Source organism: Geotrypetes seraphini, chromosome 3 (assembly GCF_902459505.1).
Source record: "Geotrypetes seraphini chromosome 3, aGeoSer1.1, whole genome shotgun sequence".
NCBI lineage: Eukaryota > Metazoa > Chordata > Amphibia > Gymnophiona > Dermophiidae > Geotrypetes > Geotrypetes seraphini.
In genome coordinates this window covers 166,819,707-166,833,554 of record NC_047086.1, presented here as the reverse complement: position 1 = coordinate 166,833,554, position 13,848 = coordinate 166,819,707, and the positions used below count along the sequence as shown (strand labels likewise).

General features: G+C 40.6%; 1 protein-coding gene across 1 annotated transcript in view; it reads left to right on the top strand.

Annotated features, from left to right (window-relative positions):
- SYNE1 (spectrin repeat containing nuclear envelope protein 1) overlaps positions 1–13,848 on the top strand; it is a 994,076-nt gene that overhangs the window by 748,188 nt on the left and 232,040 nt on the right. Inside the window, exons 108-111 of the mRNA XM_033936910.1 lie at positions 3,231–3,363; positions 4,986–5,168; positions 7,422–7,571; positions 9,958–10,134. Coding sequence (XP_033792801.1) covers positions 3,231–3,363; positions 4,986–5,168; positions 7,422–7,571; positions 9,958–10,134 — 643 coding nt within the window. The remainder of the gene's footprint in view (positions 1–3,230; positions 3,364–4,985; positions 5,169–7,421; positions 7,572–9,957; positions 10,135–13,848) is intronic.

Below are 13,848 nucleotides of genomic sequence, written 5' to 3'. Positions count from 1 at the left end.
TCCTTTCCCCATTTTTACTAAATTTATATCAGACACAACTTATAAAAGGTAATATAAAAGGTACTATGGCTGAATCAATAGTAATTGTTTTGCCTAAGCCAAATAAAGATCCTACTTTGGTTTCGAACTACAGGCCTATATCTTTGATAAATGTTGATAATAAACTTTTGGCGAAAATTTTGGCTTTGAGATTAGCCAAAGCTCTCCCACATATTATAGATATGCATCAAACGGGTTTCGTTGCTAAAAGACATTCCTCCAATAACTCTAGACTATTATTTCACATGCTAAACTTATCAAAAAAAATGGATGAACCGGCTTTTACAGTTTCATTAGATGCCGAGAAAGCATTTGATAGGGTAGAATGGAATTTTATGTATCAGGCTTTAGAATGGTTTGGTATAGGTTCTGGATTTATACAAATGGTAAAAACATTGTATAGCTTCCCGATTGCAAGATTAAATATTAATAATATGATATCTGATGGTTTTCAATTGCAGAGGGGAGTTAGACAAGGCTGTCCTTTATCTCCTTTGTTATTTGATGTTGTATTAGAACCCTTATTGTTAGCAATACAGCAAACGAGGGAGATACAAGGTATTCCATATTCAGATATGGAATATAAAATTTCGGCTTATGCGGATGATATTTTGCTTTATTTGAGAAATCCAGAGTCTACCTTATCTTCTTTATTGGAATTAATTGATAAGTTTGGCAAATTTTCAGGTTATAAAATTAATTGGAATAAATCTGAAATTATACCCTTGAATGTTTACTGTGTAAAAGGATTATTTGATACTTTTCCATTCATATGGAAAGAAGAAGGATTTAAATATCTAGGCATTCAAGTTAAAAAAACAATTGAAGATACTGTAAAAGAAAATGAAAAATATGTATTAAAAAAAGTAACGGAGTTATGTGAGCAATGGAACCCATTACATATTTCTTGGTGGGGAAGAGTTCAAACTATTAAAATGATGATGTTGCCTGTGGTTTGCTACCAAATGAGTATGATACCTATTTATTTTCAGGGGTCCTTTTATAAAAAGCTTAATAGAATTTTAACAAAATTTCTTTGGCTTGGTAAAACACCTAGAATAGCTTTAGTAACCTTACAAAAATCAATTAAGGAGGGAGGGGTAAATTTTCCAAATTTCTATAGGTACCATCAAGCCTATATTCTACGTCAGGGTATGTATTGGATCCTCCCAGAACTTATAGATAATGCACCAGATTGGTTATATTTGGAATGGCGCCTTATGTTTCCCCTAAATTTAGTTCATCTACCAAGTATTAATATACCTAAAAGATACAAAGAAAATAAAATAATAATGGATACTTGGAAAACATTGAGATTTATTGATAAATTAACACCCATCCCAATATACAAATCAACTAATCAATCCATATGGATAAACTCCAAGATCAAAATTGGCGGAGCTCAAATCCTTTGGAAGAACTGGATTAATGCAGGCATTAGAACTCTAGATGATATTATCTCAGAAGGTAAACTGCTGGATTTTACACAATTGCAACACAGATTTGGTTTCAATAAAACACAAAGTTTTAAATGGTTGCAATTGAAGCAGGCCATTCAGGTTGGGTTCCCTGAATGGAAATCATTAAACAATCAATATAGTTTAAAGTTCTTATGCTTTAAAGCAGACTTCCTAGGACATCAAGCCGCATTGTGGTATAAATTAATATCTGGATATTTAAATAAAAAACCAAAAAATGGTCTAAGAGACATTTGGAGCATTGAGATTGGACATCAAATTAATGCATCTCAATGGCCACTAATTTGGTCTTGGAGAATGGGATGTACAGTGTCAGCGTCTATGAGACAAACATGGTTCTTTTTATTACATAGAGCTTTTTGGACCCCTACTCGTTTGCAAAAATTAGACAGTTCTAAGTCTAATAGATGCTGGCACTGTAATCTAGAACCAGGGACATTAGATCATTTATTATATCATTGTCCTTATATTAAAATTTTTTGGAATTCAATTTGGCCACAAATTAATAAATTAATGGAAAATCATATTGCAATATCATATGATACAATTTTATTTGGAACAATGATGAGAATAAAAAGTCAAATTTCACCAGAAAATAATAAGCTTTTATTAATTATGACAGGGGTTGCCATTCAACATATAACTAACAATTGGAAAAATTACAACAACCTAAATTACACATTTTGGTGGAATACAATATGTCATATTTTTAAAATGGAAAGAACAATAGCAATACAAAAGGGGACATATAATAAATTTATAAAAATATGGGGGCCATTGACAAAATACTGTAATGAATAAATAATATGATGTTTTCTTCTTCTTTTCTTCTTTTAAGGATCTTTTTTTATGACACACATAAAGGGGGGGTAAGAAAAATTAATTTATACATAGTATGTTATAATATATTATACAAAATGTAACGTATGAATAAAAGGTAATAAAAGGGTGGGGGGAGGGAAATGGGACAAAAATTGTTTAGATTATATTGTATTAGATATAAAAAAGTTATTGAATATTTATCAATTGTATTCTAATATGTTGTATACTTTTTATAAAAATTTGAAAATTAAAATATTATATTAAAGTAATGAAAGGGAGGGGGGAGGGTGAGGGGGAAAATCAAATTCAGATATATAATGTATTAGATATAAAAGTGATAATATGCATTTATCAATTGTAATTTATTATTATGTACACTTTATGAAAAATTAGAAAATAAAAAAGAATGGAAAAAAAAAAAGAATATATACAGCGTAGCCAAAAATGCACATGCAACAGGGAAAACTATTTTATAATTTTTAAAATTTATATACTATCTGTTCTTAGATGAACATATATAAATTTTAAAAAATTTAGGGGGTTGTATGTACATGTAGTACTACATATATATATGAAACATAATTTTACTATTTAAACCCATAAGTGCCTGATTTTATAAGCCTATGGCCTCATTTTTGAAGCAGATGGATATCTCAAAATACTCAAAAATTCCCATCTGCCGCAAACATCTAAAGTGTGATTTTCAAAAGGCAGATTTTGGATGTTTTACACTGCAGTTCATCCACATAGCAAGGGGGCATATTGGAGGTGTGTTTTGGGTGGGCCCAAAATTAGAACATCTTTTAGCGATAATGGAATGAGAAGAAACCTCAAAGACAAAAACCAGTCACAGGGTTGGCCTCACTCTCTTCCTCTTTAATGCCTTTGCAGATACCAGAGTGAATCTGCTAAGCTGAGTCATTGGTTGCAGTCCACGATGGACAGACTAGCGTTCTGGAACCAGCAGTCAGTGACAGTCCCTCAAGAGCTAGAAACAGTGCGGGATCACCTGAATGCCTTTCTGGTGGGTCACTCAGAAGTATTTACTATTCTTGCTTACAACAAAATACGATGGCCAGGTGTTCTGCCTTATAGAAGATGGTTCTTTCTTTAAAATATTTTTTTTTCTATGCACAATTTAAGGAAGAACAGGAGCTACAATTGTCTGTGTGTTGTTGTTTTTTTTCCCCATACCTAGAAAAAAATTGGATTATTGAATTTCCCACATGAAACATGAGTAGAAGAAATTTCAAAATGGGGGGTGGGTGCAGGTACAGATGGTATGATATATCATCTTCTTTCACACTTTTTATATTTCACTGCCTCCTTTCCTCACTCTTTCTCTCTTCTTTGATTTTTCAACATTCATGCAATACACTTTTGTAAAAAAAAAAACAAAAACAATTTAGGGCCCAAATTTGTAATTTTTTTTTCTCAAACAGGAGCTGCTTTGGTGGGGGCGAGAGGAAAAATTGGAGCTGCTGCAGAGGGGGGACAGAGCTGCTTCGGGGGGTGGGGGAGAGGCAGGAGGGGGATTTGAAGCTTGTGTGGGGAGGGAGGGGAGGGAATTGGAGTTACTTAATGACAGTGGATCCACTTATGCAGGTCCCAACCAATATTCAGTTGGAACCCGTATAAGTATCTTATATGAGTCTTGGCTAAATATCAGTTGGGACCTAAATCTAGCACCCACATAAATTTCAGCAGCCAAGAGCAATCCAGTCAGGCCTAGATATTCAATGCTGTTGTCTGCTCAAGTTTTATTAAAAATTTAATTCAATCGTTTATCACAAATTATTAAGCAAATTTACAGAAAAATTAAAATCGGTTATCCAGGTTTAATTTAGCTGGTGATCAACTGGAAAAACTGTTATTTGATAGGGAAGCTAATCAACTTTATCATGAGTGGTAAGAATGTAACATCACCTTTAGTGTAATCCAGCTTGAATGTAATTTATAGTTTGATTATTCTGATTGTTTAGTTTCCTAGTTTATCTTCTCATACTCCTGTGATGTGGACTGGATTGTTTTCTTGAAGAATGCTTAGACCCTCTTTTACTAAGGTGCGCTAACCGATTAGCGTGCACTAATCGATTTAGTGCACGCTAAATGCTAACACGTGCATGTTAGTCTATGAATGCGTTAGCATTTAGCTAATCGGTTGGCGCACCTTAGTAAAAGAGAGGGTTAATGTTGTACCTTTATTGGGGGGGGGGAGGAGAATATTATAAATTAAATAAAAAAGCTCTGACTGCCACTGGCTGAATATTGACCAGTGTGTGTTTGTGAATGTGAGAGAATTTATACACTAACTTCCGCTTCTACTAAAGCTTGCAGCGTGGGCAGGGACTGTAAATGCTCCAACACCCGTAGGATTTGATGGGTGTTGGAGTGTTTTTGCCGTGTGGCGCTTAGCTGCGTGGCTTTGTAAAAGTGGACCAAAAAAGCCTGAAGCGTTTCCTGCTAGAAGTATTCTATGTTCATTTGAAACGATTTAAGTTTTCTTACTTTCATTTTGTAAATTAACTCTACATATGTCTATGAGTGCTGAAATGCCATTCTATTTAATATACTGTGTGAAAAAGTTATGAGGTAAAAAAAAAAATACTGAGATATGCCTTGTTTTTTTTCTTGTTATTTTGACAGGAGTTTTCTAAAGAAGTTGATGCCAAGTCATCCTTGAAATCCTCCGTCATAAGCACAGGGAACCAGCTCCTTAAACTGAAAAAAGTGGATACAGCAGCATTGCGCTCAGGGTTAACCCAGATCGATAGCCAGTGGACCGAGTTACTCACACACATCCCAGTTGTACAGGAGAAACTACATCAGGTGGGATGGAGCAGCAGCGAGATATTCTCATTAGAGAATGACACGGTGGCGGTTTACCCGCGGCCACCGCATTTTAGCCGCGGGTCACCGCCGAAAACGGGGAAGAAAACTAGCAGTCGCTGCGGCGACGGGGACAAGGCCATTCACCGCCCGCGGGGCGGTGAATGGGTCTTGTCCCCGCAGTGAGGCATGAAGGATCGCGCGGTCCCCGCAGCTCACACCCGCCTGCCCAATCGATTCTAGTGTTTAGCCAGCTCTCTCCCTTCTCCTCACCTTAGTTTGTAGATTTTCTTTTTCGGCGACCCGCACGCTATCAAAGAGCCGCTGCTGCTCAGTTTCGATCTTCTGCTCTGACGCAACCGGAAACAGGAAGTTGCAGCAGAGCAGAAGATTGAACACTGAGCAGCCGCGCATGTGCGGCTCTTTGGGAAAGCGTGCAGGTCGCTGAAAAAGAAACCTGCAAATTAAGGTGAGGAGAAGGGAGAGAACTGGCTAAACACTAGGATCGATTGGGCAGGCGGGTGGGGGCTGCGAGGACCCTGCGATCACCCGTGTTCCCGGCTCAGACTGTAAGGAGGGAGTGAAAGGGAAAAGGATTCTGGGCCAAGGTGATGAAAACGGAAAGAAAAACCCACAGCAGGAAAGAAAGGGAAGGACAGGCAGGTGAGCCAGATGCTAGAAGCAGGGGGGGGGGAAGAAAGAGGGAAAAAAGCTAGATGGGGTTGAAAAGAAGAGACACACTGGTATGGAAGAGGAAGATAGGGGAAATCTGGACACAGGAAGGTAACAGAAAGAGGGGAAATTATGTGCATGGGGCATAGGGACAGAGACAAAAAGGGGACATGCCATGGGGATGGTATATGGACACGGGGGGGGGGGCAATGGCAGATACATAGGGGAGATATTAGAAAAGTATATAAAATCGTACCCGTTTGAGGCTTTTATGTATGCAGCGGTGACGGTGACAGGGCGGTGAATGGGGTTGCTGTGGCGGTGACGGGGCGGTGAATGGGGTGGCAGTGGCGGTGACGGGGCGGTGAAGGGAATGACGGTGACGGGGCGGTGCAGAGGATGGTGAGACGGGGACGGGGCGGTGACGGGGACCAATTTTTTCACCGTGTCATTCTCTAATTCTCATGCAAAGTTGGGTTCCAGCCTTGGCAATGTAAAACCTGTTTAGTTTTGTTCATTAGTCAAAAGAATGCATGTCTGATATATCACAAGAACAACAAACCAGAAAGCAGTCTGATTTATTGAACCAATGACTCAACATGGCCACATTTCACCCAGGCTGTGTCAGGGGTAACAACTTAAGGGGAATGCGATCACTTCTTTCTATACATCATGTTGCCATTTTGAAGAAGGATGTTCTGATTTGCTGTGTAGAGAGAAGTGCTCGCTAGCAAGGAGGGTTTGTTGGATGGTATTTCCCTGCAGTTGTTATACCTGATGCAGCCTGTGAGTGAAACTTGACCACATTAGATCATTGTTTCAATAAATTGGATTCTTTATAATAGATTGAACTGTTTTCTGGTTTGTTGCTCTATTTATGGCAGATCTTTGCCCCTTTCCTTGTGTTTATTGTGCTGATTGATGAAGCATTGCAAGGGCAATTTTTATAAGCTCACCTCTGCAATAAATGCACTATTTTTTCTTCATAAAGAAATTACCCAGTTATTATTTTTTTTTTAAAATTTGATCTACTTGCTTGATTTCTCTATCACTAAATGTATATTGAAACAGCCTACAGTACAATAAAATTCATTACAGACCTTGCACCTTTTAAAACATAGTGTGTTGATTCAAAAGTTCAATTCTATGCACATGAAGCCCTATTTTAGATTGGATGTCTAGGTCAGAAAATGAACATTCTATTTGGGATGTTTTAAGATTTTTCTTAATAGGCATTTTACTTAAAGTTGCTGAATATGGAGCCTTTTGTAAAGGACATTCAGTACATTATGATTGTGAGTGTGTACAATGGGATAATTATTGATGATTGTGAGTGTGTACAATGGGATAATTATTTTACCAAATATCAAATATGCAAAAAGAATAGCGGCTTCATTTGGGATGTTGGGCTTGCAAATGCCTCAAAATAGTCATATAAGTGCTAGATTTTGTAAAACTACACATATAAGAGGCATGAGGAGTTGAGTTCCTCACGTCAGTTTTATTGGCTTTTTTCAGATGACTTTTGGCCAAGGGGATAAATACAATTGCTTTCTCACTAACTCCTCATTTCTTTAATAGCTCCAGATGGACAAGCTACCTTCACGTCATGCCATCACAGAGGTCATGAGCTGGATTGCTTTCATGGAAAACATCATTCAGGAAGATGAAGATAAAATCAGGAATATAGTGGGATATGAAGCTATTTTAGAATACCTGCAGAAGTATAAGGTACGATTCTTCAGATCGAGGCAGAGTTTTAAAAAATAGCTTTAATATTTGTAGTATGTCAATTCATCTGATCTCACATGCTTAGTATGTGTTCTACTACTGAAACTTATAATTCCTTATCAGACCAGTCCAGACGCATGAGTATACTTTCTCCTACCAGCAGATGGAGGTTGAGAAAGACTGAACTAATGACATCACCCTATAAGTACCAACTTCTTCATCGATCAAATTTCTATATTAATTCTATGACAATGTATTATTGTTTATCTATTATTCACAACTTATTCATGATTTTCAAGATTTATAACATTGAAAGGCAATATTCATCTTAAAAGTTTAACAGCAGGGGCAGATTCCCTGACATAGAATCTATGTATTTCTACAGCTTTTTCAAGGAAACCCCGTTCTCAGCCGTCATTACCACCCTTGCCTCTCTTTTCTTACAAGAACAAGGGTGGTAATGAAGGCTAAGAAAGGGGTTTCCGTGAATGAGAAGTATAGAATGAGTAGTCTAATAACATACCTGGAAATGGTCCTGGATAAAAATAGCCAAGTCATATCAAATGATTTTACAGATGTTCATTTCCTGCCCTATAATAATTCAGTTACCTAAACAGGTAAAACTTTGATACAGATATAATAAAAGAGTTTCCTATTTTCTTTCTCTGAGGAAATGTATTAATTTACTCCATAAATAGGAATAAGGGGAAAACAATCTTCAATTCAGAAAAGCATTAGTGTCATATTGATGTTATTTGAATGTTCTGATATGTGTTTATTAGATATTTTATAGGTATTATTCTGACACTAGTCTTTAAGCCCATTACATTAACGGGTGCTAGAATATGTGTGTGTGTGTGTCTGTATTTCTTTCTCTCTCTCTCTCTCTCTCTCCTTAGCCTATTTCTGTATTTCTTTCTTTCTGTCTTTCTTTTTCCTCAGCTGTCCACCACCACCCCTTGCCTGCTCCCCCTGTCCATTCTCCCTTCCTTTTTCTTCCCTTGTGTCCACCACCACCCCTTCACTGCTCCCCTTATCCCTTTGTTTTAACTCTCCCCTGTCCAGCAGCACCTCTTTCCTGCTCCCCTTGTCCAGCAGTATGCCTCTCTTCCTTTTTCTGCACCTCTTTTCTGCTCCCCGTCCAGCAGTAGGCCTCCCTTCCTTTTTCTGCCCCCCTGTCCATCAGCACCTCTTCCCCTGTCCAGCAGCACCTCTTTTTTGGTCAACCCTGTCCAGCAGTAGGCCTCCCTTCCTTTTTTTGCCCCCCTCCCCCCGTCCATCAGCACCTCTTTCCATGTCCAGCAGCAACCCTTACCTCTGTTCTTTTTGTCTGCCCTCCACCGACATCCGCCTAAAGCCGCCGCGGTCTGCAGGCACCAACAGCCTCTGCGGCCTGCTCCCACTCCCTCCTCGCCGTCGCTTGCCATTCCTCCCCCCCTCCCGGGGAAGCTTCGTGCATTTCCTGCTTCAGCAGCCTCCTTCTTCGGGACGCCCGCCCATCTGTGCGCACACATCTGCGGGAGGAGGAGGAGGCCGGGGTTGCACGGAGCAGCAACGGCAGCAGCTTGGCCGTGCAGCCAGTGCAAGGCAGAGCCGGGGTCGGGCATGGACCTCCTCCTCACTTCGCTCATGGAGGCGATCGGCGGCTGGCTGCGGTCCCCAGCCCGTTCGAGAGAGGAGCCTCGGCGGGCGGGTGAGCAGGCAAGAGGGAGGAGGGTGAGAAGAAGATGCTGGCAGGTGCGCCTGTGCCCCCCCCCTCTGAATCAGCGGCAGCATTGAGGCGGCACTCTGGCAGTGAGTGACAGCGAGGGGGGGGGAGTTGCTCCGTGTTCTGGCCTGCCTCCGTGTTCGAAAATTGAATTCGGCACGGAGGCACACCTCACGGAGCCAGGAATCACAAATCTCTAAGTACGCATGCTGATATACTGGCTGATAGTCAGTGCTATTTAATTGGACAGAAATGGTGCTGACTGGTTAAAAGGTGCTTCACTGGCTAAATGTGAATATTCAGCACAAGATAACTGGTTAACTCCACTGACTGTGGTTAGCAGCTAAAATTAACTGATTATATCACACAATAACCGGCAATTTTCAACACTGTCTGGCCAAGTTAACGGCCAAATTGGGCTGCACAAATAGCAGTCCTATCTTTTGACCACTATAAACTTAGCCAGTCAGTGCTGAATATTGTTTAGCCAGTTAACTTTACGCCAGCCAAAAATAAACTGAAAATTCAGTGTTGGTCATCGGAAACAGCCTGCCATTGAATATCTGTAGTTAGTGTCAATTATGCCCATGGTCTGAATATCGGCCTAATCATGCCTAGTTTCTGTAGTAATCGCAATAAAGAAGTGATGACTAATATGTTTCTGTTCTAACTTATTAGGGCTTTAAGATTGATATTAACTGCAAGCAATTGACAGTGGATTTTGTGAACCAGTCAGTGCTGCAGATCAGCAGTCAGGATGTGGAGAGCAAGCGCAGTGACAAGACTGACTTTGCCGAACAGCTTGGGGCAATGAACAGGCGGTGGCAGATTCTGCAAAGCCTGATAACTGAAAAGGTAATCCAAAAAACAAACAAGTGTTTTTTTTGTACTGAAAACATATTGCTCCTGTGTTGGCTGTGTTACATTAGCTCCCTATGTATCTGAGAATTTATTTTAAAGGGTTGATGTTAACATTTAAGGTATCATGACCACATTAGGTTGCTATTACTTGTGCTGCCCGATTTGAATTGATTCACCGATTCACTTCAGTGAAGGGATTCGAATCAATTCGTTATCCGAGAAAATTGGACTAACCAATTCAGTGACCGCCCTCCCCCTAGTGAAACCTAACATACTTCTGAGGACTCCTAAAGCAACTGTGGTGGATGGTCAGCAGCGGCATTGTTCTGAATGGGCTGCTCATGGCCTGCCCCACCAGGGTCTTCCCTCTGCTCTGTCATTGATGATGTGGCAAAGGAAGCTCTAGTGAGGTAGGCCGCGAGCAGCCCGTTCAGAGCGATGCTGCAGCTGACCGTCCACTGCCATGGCAGCTGCTTTAGGAGACCTGTGAGGTATGTCAGGTCTCACGCTGGGAGAGTTGATGGGGTGCTGCAGCACAGAGGGATGAGAGGGAGGGATAGAAAACTACTGCACAGGGGGATGGGATGGTAGGAGGGATGGAAAGCTGCTACATAGGGGAATGTGTGGGAGGGGAGGAAAGATGCTGCACATGGGGAAAGAGAAGAAGAATTGTTGGGGTAGAGAAGAAGGGAGAGAAAAAGTAGAAAGGGGTAAGAGGGAGAAATCCTGCATATAGGAGGGGGGGCAGGAAGACATACATTGAGAAGAGAGAGGGAGAAATGTTGGACATAGGGTGGAGGGCAGGGAGGGATTGTGCATGGGGGGAGAGAGAGAAATATTGTACATCATAATGGAGGGGAGGAAGGGAAAGATGCTGTATGAAGGGGAATAGAGAGGTTTGACCCAGGGCACAAGGCAAGGGGAGAGAGAGATGATAGACAGCGGGAAAGAAACAAATGTTGGATATAGCGGTGGAAGGTAGAAAAAAAATAATTTTAATTTCTATTTTATGATTACAATATGTCAGATTTGAAATGTATATACTGCCAAAGCTGGTGTTGGACTGCGAGGGTGAGCTAGGACTAACAGAGAGAGGAAAAGTATTTTTTGTTTATTTTGTTTATATCACATTTCCAGTGTGGCACAGTGGATAAAGCTACAGCCTCCGCACCCTGGGGTTGTGGGTTCAAACCCCGTGCTGCTCCTTGTGACTCTGGGCAAGTCACTTAATCCTCCATAGCCCCAGGTACGTTAGATAGATTGTGAGCCCACCGGGACAGGTAGGGAAAATTCTTGAGTACCTGATTGTAAAACCGCTTAGATAACCTTGATAGGCGGTATATAAAATCCTAATAAAACTTGAAACTTGAAAACTTGAAGTTGGAGAGGAAAAATGGATGGGTGGAAAGGCCACAAAAAAAAACCTGCCAGGATGTTTGAAAAAAAAAAAAAATAAATAAAAAATGCCCACTTGGGCAGAAAAATCGAATCAAATTGAAAAATCAATTCAATAGGCAGAATCGAATCAAAAAATTTTTTCCTTGAATCGGGCAGCACTAGCTACTCAACTAAATATTTACTTTCTATGGGTATGAGAAAGTTGATGGCCCCTGGACTTGCAGCCTGTTTTACAAAGCCACATGGCAATAGCCCCGAAGCCCTTTAAATCTCTATGGGCTTTGGGGCTGTTACCATGCAGCAGCCGCTAGCGCGGCTTTTTAAAACAGGCCCTTGGTATTGCTTAGTAGATTAAGAACATAAGAAGTTGCCTCCACCGGGATCAGACCAGAGGTCCATCGCGCCCAGCGGTCCGCACCCGCGGCGGCCCATTAGGTCCATGACCTGTCAAGTGTTCCCTGCCTCATCCTAAAAAACCTATCACTACTTCTATCCGTATCCCTCAATCCCCTTATCCTTCAGGAATTTATCCAAACCTTCTTTGAATCCCTGTAGTGTCTTCTGCCCTATTAATCCTTTGGAGTCTCTAGAGGTATCTGCACTAGGGAATAAACTCCATTCAAGGTTACATCTAATTCCACATTTATTCAGTTTCAGTTCAAGACATATCTTCCTTTTTTTTGTGGGTGTTTGGAGTATGCAGGTAGCTGGTCAGTTTGTTGAGATTAATCATGCATTATTCCTTGTGGTAGTATCAGGATTTGAGAGTGTTCTGCTTTTGAGCATTTGTTGGAGTGGAGGAGGGTGGGTTAATTGGTTAGTTTGTTAGTCTATATATAATGTATATTCTTTGTAACTGGTCCTGGAGTTTGTCAGCTGTGGTGTTTAGTAAACCTTCCTATATCAATACATGTACAGTGGTGCCTTGCATAACGAACGCCTCGCACAACGAACGCTTCACACAACGAACTTCATGTCTTGATTCACACAACGAACTTCGTTTCACACAACGAACTTCACACAACGAACTTCGTTTCACACAACGAACTTCGTTTCACACAACAAACTTCGTTTCACACAACGAAGTCGCCCGAGCTGCCGATGTATTGCATCCTTCCGCGCAGGCACTGCAGGCAGTCGTTAGTCACTGCGCTTAACTGCCCTCTCTCACTGTATACAGTCGTCCTTTTAAGATAAACTCAATATTTTTTATATATCATGGCTTCTAAAAAAAGCAGGAAGGTGATTTCTGTTGAAATGAAACGGGAAATAATTAGAAGGAGTGAATGTGGGGTAAAACAGTGTGACCTCGTCAAAGAGTTTGGCCTCAGCAAGACCACCATTTTGACAAATTTATCTTTTTTTATGTCATCTTAGCATATTTTATGCTGCAGAACGAATTATTTTTTTTAACATGTATTGTTATGGGAAAACTCGTTTCACATAACGAACTTTTCGCATAACAAACTTGCTCCTGGAACGAATTAAGTTCGTTGTGTGAGGCACCACTGTATTGTGTATAAAATGAGGCACTATTTTACAGTGTATCACTTCCAAAACCATTTCAATAAGTCTTCCTTAGCAGCTGACGCCATGGAAAAGATTCTTCCTAACATAACATAACAATCAGCTTATATACCGCAGGACCGTGAAGTTCTATGTGGTTTACAAAAAGTAGGATATACAATTGAATTAAAAAAAATAATCAGTTACCCCAATATTTAACAAATAAGTGTGTTTTTAGTTGCCTCCTATTATAACAAAACCCTAACAATCCTATAAATACATATAGTGAAAATGGCAGTTTGAAGAGGTGAGCAGGAAGATGGCTACCCTCTTCAACGGCACTGTCTACAATGGGGAAGAGAAGGGGGAAGATTTGAACTTACCCCTTGGTTCAGGCTTCCACCCCAAATGAGGCAGTCAATGTTAGAAAATTGCAGCCTCGAACAGATGAGCACATCGGCTAGAACTTTAGGCAGCTCCATGAATATCACAGAGTTTAGTTTGGAAGGGGCATCATTAAGCCCTGAGATTTGTATGCCACCCCTGCGACTGGGAAGTGCAAAGGCATCGGGAAGCATGGTATAGCAGGAGGTGTTTGCTTCTGATTTAGCTGTCTCTGTGAGAGGGATTCCTGCTGCCGTCTCCTCGCCAAGTGGATTGGTTGAGGCAGGTGTTCAGGGAGCTTTTTTTGCAGCCCCTGAAGTGGGGAAGTTATCTCTGATGCCTTCTGGAGAAACCCCGGTGTTGGATTCATCGGCAGAGGTAACAATGAAGTCAATATGGGAAGCATTATAGAATCTGGAT